The sequence below is a fragment of the Hemitrygon akajei genome, chromosome 1, assembly GCF_048418815.1.
Source record: "Hemitrygon akajei chromosome 1, sHemAka1.3, whole genome shotgun sequence".
In the NCBI taxonomy this organism is placed as follows: Eukaryota; Metazoa; Chordata; class Chondrichthyes; order Myliobatiformes; family Dasyatidae; genus Hemitrygon; species Hemitrygon akajei.
The window spans coordinates 179,700,336-179,717,865 of record NC_133124.1 but is presented as its reverse complement, the minus strand read 5'-3'; the positions used below and the strand labels follow the sequence as shown (position 1 = coordinate 179,717,865).

General features: G+C 52.5%; 1 protein-coding gene across 1 annotated transcript in view; it reads right to left on the bottom strand.

Moving 5' to 3' along the window:
- Positions 1-142: 142 nt before the first annotated feature.
- LOC140732884 (potassium-transporting ATPase alpha chain 1-like) overlaps positions 143-17,530 on the bottom strand; it is a 52,131-nt gene continuing 34,743 nt past the window's right edge. The window contains 7 exon segments of the mRNA XM_073055545.1: positions 143-406; positions 1,652-1,743; positions 5,318-5,419; positions 5,674-5,807; positions 7,862-8,007; positions 14,235-14,358; positions 15,066-15,220. Coding sequence (XP_072911646.1) covers positions 378-406; positions 1,652-1,743; positions 5,318-5,419; positions 5,674-5,807; positions 7,862-8,007; positions 14,235-14,358; positions 15,066-15,220 — 782 coding nt within the window. The 3' untranslated portion in view covers positions 143-377.

Below are 17,530 nucleotides of genomic sequence, written 5' to 3'. Positions count from 1 at the left end.
CTGGTCCCCATGTTCCTGCACCCCATTGGTCTCACTCCATCAGCTGTGCATGAGACCTGTCACCAGCTCTGGAAGTTCTGGACCCATCTCCCAGCTGAAGTGTGTTATGTTACATGACACAATGACAAAGATCTGTCCTGAATTTTTTGTTAAAATGAGATTTATTCTACAATGATTAGCTTCCAAAACACTGCATTAAGCTGTCTTCTCAATCACACGCACCAAATCTCCCGACGCTGCACATGGAGACAAGAATGATTAACACTCACTTCATAAATAAGTTGGCTGCATTCACTAGTTTAAACCAGAGTAGAAGGAAAATCTGGCAAATAAATTCAGGGGTTGGCTTCGAGGCTTGTGGGTGAGTTGTAGGCATTTTAGTAATAAAGTTCCTTGTCCCACCAACCTATAGAGAGAAAGAGAGAGAATCTCAGTTCAAAAGGAAACCGGAAGCAACAGCAGGGGTAGTTACCAGGGTGACCTGGATCGGGGTCTGTGATGGGACGGTGTGGAGGGAGTTTCACTCTGTGTCTGACCCCGGGAATGTGTGATGGGATGGTGTGGAGGGAGCTTCACTCTGTGTCTGACCCCGGGAGTGTGTGATGGGACGGTGTGGAGGGAGTTTCACTCTGTGTCTGACCCCGGGAGTGTGTGATGGGATGGTGTGGAGGGAGCTTCACTCTGTGTCTGACCCCGGGAGTGTGTGATGGGACGGTGTGGAGGGAGCTTCACTCTGTGTCTGACCCCAGGAGTGTGTGATGGAATGGTGTGGAGGGAGCTTCACTCTGTGTCTGACCCCGGGAGTGGGTGACAGGACAGTATGTCTGACCCCAGGAGTGTGTGACGGAACAGTATGTCTGACCCCGGGAGAGTGTGATGGGATGGTGTGTCTGACCCCGGGAGAGTGTGATGGGATGGTATGTCTGACCCTGGGAGTGTGTGACAGGACAGTATGTCTGACCCCGGGAGTGTGTGACAGGACAGTATGTCTGACCCCGGGAGAGTGTGATGGGATGGTGTGTCTGACCCCGGGAGAGTGTGATGGGACGGTGTGTTCGACCCCAGGAGTGTGTGACGGAACAGTATGTCTGACCCCGGGAGAGTGTGACGGGACAGTATGTCTGACCCTGGGAGAGTGTGATGGGACGGTGTGTCTGACCCCGGGAGAGTGTGACAGGACAGTATGTCTGACCCTGGGAGAGTGTGACGGGACGGTGTGTCTGACCCCGGGAGAGTGTGACGGGACGGTGTGTCTGACCCCGGGAGAGTGTGATGGGACGGTGTGGAGGGAGCTTCACTCTGTGTCTGACCCTGGGAGAGTGTGACGGGACAGTGTGTCTGACCCCGGGAGAGTGTGACGGGAAGGTGTGTCTGACCCCGGGAGAGTGTGACGGGACGGTGTGTCTGACCCCAGGAGAGTGTGACGGGACGGTGTGTCTGACCCCGGGAGAGTGTGACGGGAAGGTGTGTCTGACCCCGGGAGAGTGTGACGGGACGGTGTGTCTGACCCCAGGAGAGTGTGACGGGACGGTGTGTCTGACCCCGGGAGAGTGTGACGGGATGGTGTGTCTGACCCCGGGAGAGTGTGACGGGATGGTGCAGAGGACATGAGTAAATGTATGTGAGATGGAACAGTTCCTTCAATACTCACTCCCAGGATGTCGCCGAACTCCCAGCTTCCGAATCTCGTCGTATACGAATATCAACATGCCAAAAGGCATCGGTACGAACCACCACTGCCCTCTGCAGAAGAACCACAGCCATTACGTTACTGTGCCAACTATTCCCCCACCCCTCATACTCACCAACATCGCAGGTCAATACCACAATAAGCATTATTCAGGAAGTTAAGAAGTGGGATAGGGGTGTCCCGCAGTAATTGGTGGGGCTGTTGGCAGTGTGGAAGGACCTAGGAAGCCTGGTGTACGAGTCCGAGGATCGAGACTGGATTATTATTGTCACGCATACTGAGATTCAGTGGAAAGCTTGTCCTGTATTCTGGGGCTGTTAGCAGAGCACCACACAGTGGTTAGTATAGAGCTTTGCAGCACCAGTAACATAGGTCCAACTGCCCCTGCTGTCTGTAAGCTGCTTGTAGCTTCACCCCGTGACTGCGCCACTTTCTAAAGATGTGCGGGTTAGGGTTAGTGATCTGTGGGCATGTTATGCTGGCACCAGAAGCACTGCCACGCTTGCAGGCTGCCCCCAGCACATTCTCGTTGGGTGCTGACGCAAATGAAACATTTCACTGTTTCCACCTGTAAGCTCATCTTTCATCTTTGCTCATGCAGATGAGATCGTTACAGAGCACTGAGAACAAGGCGAGACGGTAACCGAGACGAGGCCCAGGCGAGGGTGGTAAGGACCCAGGTACTCGGGTATCCGAGACTAGAATTCAGACGTGATTTTGAGACTGAGACAAGAACAGGTCTCAGATGCTAGACCAGAACCTGATGAGACAGATGAGAATCCAAATGAGACAGAAATCCTTAATGCAATCACAGAATGAGCCAAGGTTGAGTATCGAACCAGAGTTCAGGTGCTCTTTAAACGTCCAAAACAAGGCCGCCAATTAGCGGAGCGGACCTGAATCTTCAGAGGGACCACGCTGTTATCCACACTCCGGACCTGAACTCCCGGGGCTGGCACGGTCAGCTGTGTAACAGAATGCAGAAGAGTGCCAGAGCATAGCCACGGGGTAGGAGTTGCCCTCGAGCCTGGAGGTATGTGCTATCTGGCTTTTGTATCTGCTGCTCAATTGGAGGGGTGAAGAATGTCTGGGGGTGGGTGGGGTCTTTGATTACGCTGGCTGCTTTACTGAGGCAGCGAGAAGTGTAGACAGAGTCCGTGGAGGGGAGCACAGGAGCTGGCAAACACTGCAATCGAGAGCAACGTACGATCTGCTGGAGGGACTCTGGGTCAAGCAGCATCGGTGGGGAGGCTGGTCTCTATGATGTGCTGAGTTGCGTCCACAACTCTCCGCAGTTTCTTGCAGTCATGGGCAGAGCAGTTGCCGTACCGTGGTGCGTGTGTAAAAAGGGATCTGTAAAGGTACAGGGGGACGAGGAGGTGAAGATATTCAGAATACTTGCCTTCATTGTTTGGAGAGAGGGGAGGGTGCAACCATACAAAGCATCAATACAGGGTCTCGGCCTGAAACATCAACCATCCAATCCCCCACCGATGTTACTTGGCCCACAGTCCCTCCAGCAGACCGTACGTTGCTCTCGATTGCAGTGTTTGCCAGCTCCTGCGCTCACAGCTGGGGTACTGTGTACAGGTCTGGTCACCGCACTGTAGGAAGGAGGTGACTGCACTGGAGAGGGTGCAGGGGAGGTTCCCCCAGATAGTGTCAGGGTCAGACTACTCCAGTGTCCGGGAGAGTTGGTTCAAAAGTTTTGGGGGGAAAAAAGTGAGGATCAAGTAAAATGAAGGAAAGTGCTAGAGAGATTATGAAAGTGTCCAGAATAAATTAAAGGAGAAGAAGTTTAACAAGAGATAAGAATTTAACTTCCAGAAATGTGAAGGCAAAATTGAAAAGAGCGACAAACACAGAACTGAAAGTGTTATATTTAAATGCACACAGTATACAGAACAGGGTAAATTGTTTTGTAGCGCATCTAGAGATTCAGGTATGATGTGGGCATCACAGTGATGGCTGACAGAAGATTGCAGCTGGTAGCCTAACCTCCGAGGACACACATTGTATTAAAAGGACAGGCAGAGGGGATGGGGTGGCTCTCTTGGTTAAAAAAAAAATTAAGTCAGATCCTTAGAAAGAGGTGACATAGCACTGGAAAATGTAGAATCCTTGTGGGTAGAGTTAAGAAACTGAAAGCTTAAAAAGACCCTGATGGGAGTTATATACAGACCACCAAACAGTAGCCGGGATGTGGGTGACCAATTTCAATGGGAGATTTAAAAAAAGGCGTGTCAAAAGGGCAATGTTATGATAGGAGTATTTTAATATGCAGGTAGATTAGGAAATCAGGTTGGTGCTGGATCCCAGGAGAAGGAATTTGTAGAATGCCTACGAGATGACTTTTTAAGGCAGATGGTAGTCAAGCCCATTAGGGGATCAGCAATTCTGGATTGGGTGCCGTGTAATGAACCAGACTTGATTCGGGAGCTTAAGGTAAAGGAACCCTTAGGAAACAATGATAGAACTCTCCCAGAGAGAAGCTAAAATCTGATTTATTAGTATCGCAGTGGCATAAAGGAAGTTACAGGGGCATGAGAGGGGAGCTGTTGATTGGAAGGAGTCACTGGTAGGGATGACGGTAGAACAGCAATGCCTTGAGTTTCTGGAAGCAGTTTGTAAGGCACAGGATAGATTCATCCCAAAGAAGTAGTATTCTAAAGGGAGAATGATGTAACCATTGCTGACAAGGGAAGTGAACAGTATAAAAGCAGAAGAGGGGGCATATAATGTAGCAAAAATTAGTGGGGAGCTTTAAAATTACCAACAGAAGGCAACTAAAATGCCAGGAGAGAAGATGAAATACGAAGGCAAGTTAGCCAATAATATAAAAGAGGACACCAAAAGTTGTTTTTTCTTCTAAATATATAAAGCATAAAAGAGAGGCAAGAGTGGATAATGAACCATTGGAAAATGACACTGGAGAGGTAGCAAGTGGGCATAAAGAAACGGACAACAATTATTTTGCATTATTCTTCACTGTGAAAGACACCAGCAGCATAGCAGAAATTTGAGAGTGTCGGGGAGCAGAAGTAGTTGCTATTACTAAGGAGAAGGTGCTTGATGGTGTACACCCCAGAAAGTGGTAGCTGAAGAGATTGTGGAGGCATTAGTAGTGATCTTTCAATAATCAATAGATTCTGGAATGGTTCCAGAGGACTGGAAAAAATGTATAACTATGATGGAATGGCAGAGCAGAGTGAAGAAGCTGAATGGCCCAGTTCTGCTCCTATGTCTTAAGGTCTTTTTATTTATTGAAGTACTGTGCAGAATTCGCCCTTCGAGCTGAGCCACGCAACAGCCCCGGGTTTAACCCCACCCTAATCACAGGGCAATTTACAAAGACCAATTAGCCTACCAACTGTACACCTCTGGGCTGTTGGAGGAACCCGGAGCACCCAGAGGAAACCCACGCGGTCACGGGGAGAAAGTACAAGCTCCTTACAGCAGCGGGAACTGAACCCGGGTCACTGCACTGTTGGTGTTGTGCTAGCCACTACACTACCGTCGTCTCTCAGAGACAGGGGAGGGTGTAGGGACCAGAAGGGATCTCGGGCAGGGAGAGGCGTAGCGGTTATCGGCTGTACTCGAACCCAGCCCTACGTGAGGTGTACGCACCGTATGGGCATGAAGTTGAAGATGTTGGGCATCCCGGGACAGTAACACAGGAAGTTACCCAGCAGCACTTGGAAAACGATGGCAGACAGCAGCACCTTGTTTCTGCAGAGACACAAAGTACAAGACAACCCAGTCAGTTCACACAGTGCAACACCCCACTCCCCATTTCTGAGAGCCACTCCACCCTCCCACACCCCTCACCACCCCCTACACAGCTCCCTTCAATACTAGTCATGTTCTTTCTCGTACAAGTTATCTTTTTGTTGTGTCTGATGCTATGTGCCTGTAATGTTACTGCAATTAAGTTTTACATGGTGCCCATGGACGTGGGCATCTGACAAAGTGGACAACCTCACCTGAAGACCCCCTGCTGGAACATGGAGAGGCGACGTGTCTTCCTGATGAGGCAGTCAGCTATCTGGCACATCTCGATGCTGATGAAGAAGACGGTGTAGCAGGTGTACTGCTGGTATCTCCGCTGCCAGTAGGTCTGGAGGGGGACACACAAATCAGGTGGGCTGAGCCAGGGGGGAGAGAGAGAGAGAGAGCAGCACCAGTCCACTCCCACCACAGGGGGGAGCTCCAGGCCCACTCCTGCCACTGGGGCTCCCAGGACCGAACATCACCAATAACCAACCGTAGTGACTCAGCCACGAAAGCTCACCAACACTTCAGGATGCTAAAGAAATCCTGCACGTCCCTATCGACCCTCGTTGATTTTTATCAAAGCATCCCATCCCATCAACTGCTCGGCCTGTGACTGTAAATAAAAAAACTGCAGAGAGTTGCGGACACCCCAGCACGTCACAGAAACTAACCTCCCCTTCGTGGACTCTGCAGCCAGCACAACTGAAGACCCCACCCACCCTGGACATTCTCTGTTCTCCTTCTCTTCCATCAGAAAGAAAATACAAAAGCTTGAAAACTCATCCCACCAGCCTCAAGGACAGCTCCTACCCTGCTGTTATCAGACTATAGAATAGTTCGCTAGTATAAGATGGACTCTTGACCTCACTATGATTTGGCACCTTGCACTGCACTTTCTCTGTCGTTGTACATGTGACCATAATAAACCAGTTCCACAGAACATGGACAAATGGGCCTTTGGGCCAACTGGTTCACACTGACCACCATTCTCATCCAAGCCAGTCCCATCAGCCTGCGTTTCTCCCATATTCCTCTAAGCTGACTGTCCGTTTCCCTCCATTGATGCTGCCTGTCTTGCTGAGTTCATCCAGCATTTTGTGTGCGCGTGTATTGCACTTTCCGATCCATCGGCCTGTATCCCTCCCGTCATTGTACCCGTCCAAGTGTCTTCGAAATGTTGTTGATGTACCGGCCTCAACCACTTCCTCCGGCAGCTCGTTCCACATACGGACCACCCTCCAGGTGAAAACGTTGCCCTCAGATTCCTCAGCCGCACGATTTATTTATTTTTGTAACTTATAGCCATTTTTATGTCTTGCACAGTCCTGCTACCACAAAATTTATGACATATGTCAGTGATAATGAACTGTATTCTGATTCTATTAAATCTCCCCCTTTCACCTTAAACCTGTGCCCTCGTTCTTGGGAAACTACTGGAATTGGTTTGTTATTGCCACGTGGTGCAGTGCAAGGCTTGTCTTATACACTGTTCATACAGATCAATCGTTACACAGTGCACTGAGGTAGAACAAGGTAAAATAATAACAGAGTGCAGAATAAAATGTAACAGCTAGAGAGAGAGTGCAGTGCAGGTAGACAATATGGTGCAAGGTCATTTATATTGTGAGGTCGAGAGTCCATCTAGGGGTCCGTTCAATAGTCTTATAACAGCAGGATAGAAACAGTCCTTGAGCCCGATGTTACGAGCTTCCAGGCTTTTGTATCGTCTGCCTGATTGGAGGTGGGGTCTTTGATTATACTGCCTGCTTTACTGAGCCAGTGAGAAGTGCAGACAGAGGAGGGGGGCTGGTTTCTGTGATGTGCCGAGCTGTGTCCACAACTCTCCGCAGTTTCTTGTGGTCATGAACAGAGCGGTTGTCCTACCAAACTGTGATGCATCCGGATAGGATACCGTCAGTGGTGTATCGGAAAATATTAGTGAAGGTTGACGGGGGTCTGTGTGTATTCGCCCTATCTCTGCCCCTCACATCTGTAAGGCCGCCCTCAGTCTCCTGCACTCCAAGGATTAAAGTCCCAGCCTGCTCAACCTCTCTCTATAACTCAGTGCTTCGAGTCCCAGCAGCACCCTCGTCAATCAACGCGTGGTGTGGGGGGGGGGGGGGGCTCAGCGGCATGACGGTGAGCGTAACACACGAGATGCCAGTGACCTGGACTCAATTCCGGCGCTGTCTGAACGGAGTTGTCATGTTCTCGACATTACTACGCGAGCTTCCTTCAGGTGCTCCGCTTCCCACATCCCACGGATGTGCAGGTCAGCAGGTGAATTGCTAGTTGGGCTGGAAGAGCCCGTCACTGTGCTGAATCCCTAGGTAAGTGGATAAATGCGTCAGGTGACCGCAGTTGTACGCGGCTTGTTCTTGGATTCGGAAGACCTACCCACTCCTGTCCGTAGCTGTCCTCCAGGGAATTCAAGCTCTGGTCTTCCCAGCGGGAACGCAGTCCGATGCACAGCAGCGGGTACCAGCCTTCCTGGGCCATCGCCGTGAAGTAGTCAGTGAAGCCAGCGAAGGATTGGATCACACCTGACAAGACAGAACACTTATCGGTGAATTGGCTCTTGTCCTCGAACGTCCCGAAGTGGAAAAAACCCCGCTTCGATTAAATTCCCCATTCTGACACGTCACGTCTGTCCTTGGCCCCCTCTGCTGCCACCATGAGGCCACCCTCAGGCTGGAGGAGCAAAGCCTGGCATTATTACAGCTCGAGGCTTCAGAGTTCAGAGTTCAATTCCTGCATTGTCTGGAAGAAAGTTGGCACCTTCTTCCCGTGTACGCGTGGGTTTCCTCCCACAGTCCAAAGACGAACCGGTTAGTAGGTTAATCGGTCACTGTAAATTGTCCTCTGATTAGGCTAGGGTTAAATCAGCAGGTTGCTGGGTGGGAAGGGCCTGTTTGACACTGCATCGCTAAATAATAAAATTAATCCCTCACGTTCCATCTGGGTAGCCTCCAACCTGACGGCATGAACACCAAGTTCTCTAATTTTCCATAATCATTCTCTTCTGTTTTCCCCACAACCTCCCCCCCCCCCCATTCTGGTGTTTCTCCCACCCCTCCTCACCCTCATAAACTGCTCATCACCTCCTTCCCTTTCTCCCATGGTTCTCTCTCCTTTCCTATTAGATTCCTTCCCTCTCCCCTCCCAACCCCCTCCCTCCTACCTCACCCACCTTTCCCCTCACCGGTTACCTGCTCCTCCCCCACCTTATTCTGGCTTCTGCCCCTCCCTTTCCAGTCCTGATGAAGGGCCTCAGCCCAGATCATCGACCATTTATTCCTCTCCATAGGTGCTGCCTGGCCTGCAGAGTTCCTCCAGCATTTTGTGTGAGCTGCTCAAGGTTTCCAGCATCTGCAAAATCTCTCGTCTCTGACGGTGAAAAGCTCTGTTCTGCATGCCAGACATGCAGGTTATTTCATTACAAGTGTCAAACACGAGAAAATCTGCAGATGCTGGAAATCCAGAGCAACACACATACAAAGTGCTGTTGGGACTCAGCAGACCAGACAGCATCCATGGAAAAGATGCTTCCGTAGGACTTGGGTCACAGCCTGAAACATCGACTGTACTTTTTTCCACAGCTACTGGCTGGCCTGCTGAGTTCCTCCAGCATTTTGTCTGTGTTCATTACAGATGTTACCGGGCTATTAAAGCAATAACTGTCCCATCTAAAAAGTTTCTTGGCCCTGCCAGTTAATCTGTTCAACCGTCCCCACCCTGTCTGTGTATTACCTCAGTCTCTGCACTGTAAGCACTTTAAACCTTATTGTATAATGCTGTTTACATTCTTAATACATGCCGGTATTTGTGTATTTATGACATTTTATTCATTATCAATACCTTAATCTCAAATTATTTTTATATAATTCTTTATGATCATTAGATGTTGCTGTGTGCTTCAACACACCACAGCCAATTCCTAAAATACACATGGTGAATGAAGTTGATCCTTGATACACCATCCTCCAAAAGGACACAACCTTGTCGTTGGCTTTGGAGACTTGCGTGCCTCAAATGGCCCGGAGAGTTACATCGGCTGGAGTCGAGGCCTTGTGACCTATGCCAAACAGGTCAAAGGGTAGAGGCCAGACTAAGAGCAGTCCATCGGCCCACCAGGTTTGGGGCTTCAGCTAGGGCTAACAACCCTGACCGGTCAAAGTAAAAAATTGTTACGGAAAAAGCAATGAAGGAGGAGGATTTTCATTCCTGCTCGAAGAGTCAGCAGCAAAATGGCCAATTAGAAAGGTGACCTAGATATACTGCCTGGGACAAGGACTCTTCTTATAGCTAGCACCAGGGAAGAGGTACAGGAGCCTGAAGATACCGGCTCAACGTTTTAGAAACAGCTATTTCCCCTCCACTATTAGATCTCTGAACAGTCGATGAACACTGTCTCACTATCCCTCTTTTACATAATGTACTTACTTCTAGAGCTCAAAGTAATTTTGTTTTTATGTTCTGCACTGCACTGCCACAAAACAACAAACTTCATGATACATGTCAGGGATAATAGAGGTGATGCTAGCAACAAGATCACAGCACGGTGGACTGTGAGGTCAAAGGTCCATCTGATCGTACCAGAATCCATTTAATAGTCGTGTAACAGTGGGGTCGAATCTCTCCTTCAGCCTGGTGCTACGTGATTTTGTGCGATGGGGGTGGAAGAAGAGTCTGGGGTGGGTGGAGTTAAACAGCTGTACAGCATAGAAATAGGCCCCTCGAACCAGCTATTCCAAGCCAAACGGTAACGTTCCCCCATCGACCTGCATCTGAACCGGAGACACCCCACATACCTCCCCCATCGACCTGCATCTGAACCGGAGACACCCCCCATACCTCCCCCATCGACCTGCATCTGAACCGGAGACCCCCCCATACCTCCCCCATCGACCTGCATCTGAACTGGAGACCCCCCATACCTCCCATCGACCTGCATCTGAACCGGAGACACCCCCCATACCTCCCCCATCGACCTGCATCTGAACCGGAGACCCCCCATACCTCCCATCGACCTGCCTCTGAATCGGAGACCCCCCATAACTCCCATCGACCTGCATCTGAACCAGAGACCCCCCATACCTCCCATCGATCTGCATCTGAACCAGAGACCCCCCCATACCTCCCATCGACCTGCATCTGAACCAGAGACCCCCCATACCTCCCATCGATCTGCATCTGAACCGGAGACCCCCCCATACCTCCCATCGACCTGCATCTGAACCAGAGACCCCCCATACCTCCCATCGATCTGCATCTGAACCGGAGACCCCCCCATACCTCCCATCGATCTGCATCTGAACCGGAGACCACCCCATACCTCCCCCATCGACCTGCATCTGAACCGGAGACCCCCCATACCTCCCATCGACCTGCCTCTGAATCGGAGACCCCCCATACCTCCCATCGATCTGCATCTGAACCGGAGACCCCCCCATACCTCCCCCATCGACCTGCATCTGAACCAGAGACCCCCCCTATACCTCCCCCATCGACCTGCATCTGAACCAGAGACCCCCCATACCTCCCCCATCGACCTGCATCTGAACCAGAGACCCCCCCCAAACCTCTCCCATCGACCTGCATCTGAACCAGAGACCCCCCATACCTCCCATCGATCTGCATCTGAACCAGAGACCCCCCATACCTCCCCCATCGACCTGCATCTGAACCAGAGACCCCCCATACGTCCCATCGACCTGTATCTGAACCAGAGACCCCCCCATACCTCCCCCATCGACCTGCATCTGAACCAGAGACCCCCCCATACCTCCCCCATCGACCTGCATCTGAACCAGAGACCCCCCATACCTCCCATCGACCTGCATCTGAACCAGAGACCCCCCATACCTCCCCCATCAACCTGCATCTGAACCAGAGACCCCCCCAAACCTCTCCCATCGACCTGCATCTGAACCAGAGACCCCCCATACCTCCCATCGATCTGCATCTGAACCAGAGACCCCCCATACCTCCCCCATTGACCTGCATCTGAACCAGAGACCCCCCATACGTCCCATCGACCTGTATCTGAACCAGAGACCCCCCCATACCTCCCCCATCGACCTGCATCTGAACCAGAGACCCCCCATACCTCCCCCATCGACCTGCATCTGAACCAGAGACCCCCCATACCTCCCCCATCGACCTGCATCTGAACCAGAGACCCCCCATACCTCCCCCATCGACCTGCATCTGAACCAGAGACCCCCCATACCTCCCCCATCGACCTGCATCTGAACCAGAGACCCCCCATACCTCCCCCATCGACCTGCATCTGAACCAGAGACCCCCCATACCTCTCCCATCGACCTGCATCTGAACCAGAGACCCCCCCATACCTCTCCCATCGACCTGCATCTGAACCAGAGACCCCCCATACCTCCCATCGACCTGCATCTGAACCGGAGACCCCCCATACCTCCCCCATCGACCTGCATCTGAACCGGAGACCCCCCATACCTCCCATCGACCTGCATCTGAACCGGAGACCCCCCTATACCTCCCCCATCGACCTGCATCTGAACCAGAGACCCCCCCCATACCTCCCATCGATCTGCATCTGAACCAGAGACCCCCCCCATACCTCCCATCGACCTGCATCTGAACCAGAGACCCCCCATACCTCCCCCATCGACCTGCATCTGAACCAGAGACCCCCCCCATACCTCCCCCATCGACCTGCATCTGAACCAGAGACCCCCCCCATACCTCCCATCGACCTGCATCTGAACCAGAGACCCCCCATACCTCCCATCGATCTGCATCTGAACCATCCCCTCCACACCTCTCGAATCTATGTACTTATCCAAACTTTTCAGAAATGCTGACAATTGTGTTGGCAGTTTGTTCCACCCTTTGAGTGAAAGAAATTCTCCGTCAAGTTCCCCTTAACTATTTCACCTTTCATCCTAAACCTATGACCTCTAGTTCTAGTCTCACCCAACATCAGTGGAAAAGCACTGCATCTTGTGTACCTCTGTCAAATCGCTTGTCAGTCTCCTCTGCTCCAGGGAATAACCTATTCAACCTTTCCCTCTATCTCAGCTCCTCCAGTCCCGGCAGAACCCTTGTAAACTGAGGTTGTAGGTAGGTGATCAGAATCCCACACAATACTCCAAATTACATCCCATCTACTGTACTCAACACTCTGAAACAGTGCCTTAAAAAAATATTCCCCCTCCTTGGGAGTTTTCATGTTTTATGTTTTACATTGAATCACAGTAGATTTAATTTGGTTTCGTGAGTTAACAGCCTTTTTCAAGTCCAGCCATAAATTCCCAATGGGATTGAGGTCTGGACTCTGACTTGGCCGCTCCAGGATATTAACTTTGTTGTTTTTAACTATTCCTATGTAGCTTTGTCTTTATGCTTTGAGTCATTGTCTTGGTGGAAAACAAATCTCCTAAGTCACAGTTCTCTTGCAGACTACACCAGGTTTTCCTCCAGATTTCCCTGCATTCATTTGACCCTCTGCCTTCACAAGCCTTCCAGGGCCCGTTCCACTCTTCCAGTAACGGGGTGACCAGAGATGTAAACAGTACCACAGACGTGGCCTCACTGAAGTTGCAATGTAGCTGCAGGAGAGCCGGTGAGGTGGGAGGCCGATATTCCGAGTGGGATGCGAATCTCTGCTGCTGAGTCAGAGTGACACGGCACAGATACGGGCCCTTTGGCCCAAGCTGATCCTGGTGCCCGTCCGACTCCTTCAGTGATACTATTGTAGCTGGCAAACCCACTTCCTCTGGCAGCTTGTTCCATACACTCACCACCCGATGGGTCAGAATGTTCTCCATTAGGTATTTTTTAAATCTGTCTCCTCTCACCCTGAGCCTATGGCCCTAGATTTGGACTCCCCTTCCCTGGGGAATAGGCTGACCCTTCACCTTATCCCTGTCTCATATCGTTCTATCGTCAGGTCATAAAGAGAGACTCAGAAGTCAAAATACTGAGTACAGGAGTTGGGATGTTATGTTCAAGTTGTACAAGAAGTTGGTGAAGTCTAATTTGCAGCATGGTGAGCAGGAAAGTTATCAGTAAGATTGAAAGAGTGCAGAGAAAATTTACAAGGATGTTGCCAGGACTTGAGTTTCAGGGAGAGTTTAAATAGGTTCGGACTCCATTCCCTGGAGCGTAGGAGAATGAGGGATTTGACATTGGTGTAAAAGTTATCCCCTCATGTTGAGGTCAAAGGTAAGATATTTAAGGGGATCTTCTTCCCTCAGAGGGTGGTGAGCTGGCAGAGACTCAACTGAGCAGACAGGTGAGATTAGACAGAAGGGCAGGCCAACACGGACAAGACAGAACAAAGGGCCCGTTTCAATACCGTAATGCTCCACGTTGGAGATCCCACATACCATTGGGTCTCCGAGTTTGTGACGTCCAGGGTAAGGATAGAGAGGTCTGTGTGGGCTGTGATCAGGGAGGAGGAGGTGGTAGATCCCTCAAAGAACGTTGAGGTGGATGGATCCCCAGGATCTGATGGGATCTTACTGTGAGAGGACACAGAGGAAATCGCTGGGGCTTTTGACGGAGATCTTAGTGTCCTCTCTGGCCACAGACAAGGTCTAGGATGAGTGGAGAGTAGTCGGTCTTGTTCAGGACAGGAAATTATTGTCCAGCGAGTCTCAAACACAAATGGTACAGGGGATCCTTCAGTGCCAAAGTGCTTTATGACTCAGCGTCCCAGAGCCCTGACACCTCGGGGAGGGAGGGAGGGAGGACGGGACAGGGGACGGGGGGGGGGTGCACCTACCGATTTGGAAATAGGAGTAGACAGCGAGCTGCTCGTTGACCAGCCGGTCCTTGCGAGGGTTCCGCGGCCTCAGGTGCATGATGTCACTCTCCGCCTTCTCGTAAGCCAGGGAGACAGACGGGTACTGTTCCGGGGAGAGAAGAAGGGAGATATCAGCCCAGGAGCGGGAGCAGAGGGAGCCGGGTGTGAGGGGTGGGGAGAGAACGGTCCTAGGGACTGCACCGGGAACGAATGGGTGTGTGCTGGTCTGCCACGGGACGGTGTGGGCTTGTGCTGGGACAGATCGCGTGTTTGTTGAGACACGATGCGTGTCTGTTGGGTTGGAGTAGTTCGGTACTGGGGTGTGTGCTGGAGAGCCTGCTGGGAGTATGCAGCTTGGAAAAAAGTCCACTGGGATGGATAATGTGCAATGGGGTGAACTGGAAAGGTGCTGGTCTCTGCTGGGATGGATCCAGAGTGTATTGGGTTAGGAAAGGAGTGTGCTGGTCTTGGCTTGGACAGAGTGGGAGAGTGTCGGGATGGAGCAGCAGTGAGTTGGTCTCTGCTGGGATGTGTGAGGTTGTGCTTGGATGGGGGTGACAAGTCTCTGCTGGTACATTGCGGAAGTGTGCTGGGATGGAAGAGTGTGCTGGGATGGGATGGGATGGGATGGGGTGGGAGCGTGCTGTCTTTGCTGAGATGTGCGGGATTGTGCTGGGATCGGAGGAGGGGTTTACTAGCCTCTGCTGGTACAGAGCGGGTGCGTACTGGGTCAGAGCGGGAGTGCGCTGGGTTCTTCTGGGACAGTGGGTATCGGGAGGACCCCACCCACACGGCTGCTCACACACTCACGATATCGGTGGCCAGCTCAATGAAGAGGATGGTGATGCACCCCAGAGGAAGGGGAACACTCATCGTGATGTAGATCAGGTACGGCGCCAGTTCCGGAATGTTCTTCGTCAGCGTGTATGCAATGGACTTCTTCAGATTGTCGAAGATGAGTCGACCTGAGCATTGGGGAGGAAAGACAGAGAGATTTAGTCTGTTGTGTGATGGGACGGTGTGGAGGGAGCTTCACTCTGTGTCTGACCCCGGGAGTGTGTGATGGGACGGTGTGGAGGGAGCCTCACTCTGTGTCTGACCCCGGGAGTGTGTGATGGGACGGTGTGGAGGGAGCTTCACTCTGTGTCTGACCCCGGGAGTGTGTGATGGGACGGTGTGGAGGGAGATTCACTCTGTGTCTGACCCCGGGAGTGTGTGATGGGACGGTGTGGAGGGAGATTCACTCTGTGTCTGACCCCGGGAGTGTGTGATGGGACGGTGTGGAGGGAGATTCACTCTGTGTCTGACCCCGGGAGTGTGTGATGGGACGGTGTGGAGGGAGCCTCACTCTGTGTCTGACCCCGGGAGTGTGTGATGGGACGGTGTGGAGGGAGCTTCACTCTGTGTCTGACCCCGGGAGTGTGTGATGGGACGGTGTGGAGGGAGCTTCACTCTGTGTCTGACCCCGGGAGTGTGTGATGGGACGGTGTGGAGGGAGATTCACTCTGTGTCTGACCCAGGGTGTGTGTGATGGGACGGTGTAGAGGGAGCCTCACTCTGTGTCTGACCCCGGGAGTGTGTGATGGGACGGTGTGGAGGGAGATTCACTCTGTGTCTGACCCCGGGAGAGTGTGATGGGACAGTGTGGAGGGAGATTCACTCTGTGTCTGACCCCGGGAGTGTGTGATGTGATGGTGTGGAGGGAGCTTCACTCTGTGTCTGACCCCGGGAGTGTGTGATGTGATGGTGTGGAGGGAGCTTCACTCTGTGTCTGACCCAGGGAGTGTGTGATGTGATGGTGTGGAGGGAGCTTCACTCTGTGTCTGACCCCGGGAGTGTGTGAGGGGACGGTGTGGAGGGAGCTTCACTCTGTGTCTGACCCCGGGAGTGTGTGATGGGACGGTGTGGAGGGAGCTTCACTCTGTGTCTGACCCCGGGAGTGTGTGAGGGGACGGTGTGGAGGGAGCTTCACTCTGTGTCTGACCCCGGGAGTGTGTGATGGGACGGTGTGGAGGGAACTTCACTCTGTGTCTGATCCCGGGAGTGTGTGATGGGACGGTGTGGAGGGAGCTTCACTCTGTGTCTGACCCCGGGAGTGTGTGATGGGACGGTGTGGAGGGAGCCTCACTCTGTGTCTGACCCCGGGAGTGTGTGATGGGACGGTGTGGAGGGAGATTCACTCTGTGTCTGACCCCGGGAGTGTGTGATGGGACGGTGTGGAGGGAGATTCACTCTGTGTCTGACCCCGGGAGTGTGTGATGGGACGGTGTGGAGGGAGATTCACTCTGTGTCTGACCCCGGGAGTGTGTGATGGGACGGTGTGGAGGGAGATTCACTCTGTGTCTGACCCCGGGAGTGTGTGATGGGACGGTGTGGAGGGAGCCTCACTCTGTGTCTGACCCCGGGAGTGTGTGATGGGACGGTGTGGAGGGAGCTTCACTCTGTGTCTGACCCCGGGAGTGTGTGATGGGACGGTGTGGAGGGAGCTTCACTCTGTGTCTGACCCCGGGAGTGTGTGATGGGACGGTGTGGAGGGAGATTCACTCTGTGTCTGACCCAGGGAGTGTGTGATGGGACGGTGTAGAGGGAGCCTCACTCTGTGTCTGACCCCGGGAGTGTGTGATGGGACGGTGTGGAGGGAGATTCACTCTGTGTCTGACCCCGGGAGAGTGTGATGGGACGGTGTGGAGGGAGATTCACTCTGTGTCTGACCCCGGGAGTGTGTGATGGGACGGTGTGGAGGGAGATTCACTCTGTGTCTGACCCCGGGAGAGTGTGATGGGACGGTGTGGAGGGAGCTTCACTCTGTGTCTGACCCCGGGAGTGTGTGATGGGACGGTGTGGAGGGAGATTCACTCTGTGTCTGACCCAGGGAGTGTGTGATGGGACGGTGTAGAGGGAGCCTCACTCTGTGTCTGACCCCGGGAGTGTGTGATGGGACGGTGTGGAGGGAGATTCACTCTGTGTCTGACCCCGGGAGAGTGTGATGGGACGGTGTGGAGGGAGATTCACTCTGTGTCTGACCCCGGGAGTGTGTGATGGGACGGTGTGGAGGGAGATTCACTCTGTGTCTGACCCCGGGAGAGTGTGATGGGACGGTGTGGAGGGAGATTCACTCTGTGTCTGACCCCGGGAGTGTGTGATGTGATGGTGTGGAGGGAGCTTCACTCTGTGTCTGACCCCGGGAGTGTGTGATGTGATGGTGTGGAGGGAGCTTCACTCTGTGTCTGACCCCGGGAGTGTGTGAGGGGACGGTGTGGAGGGAGCTTCACTCT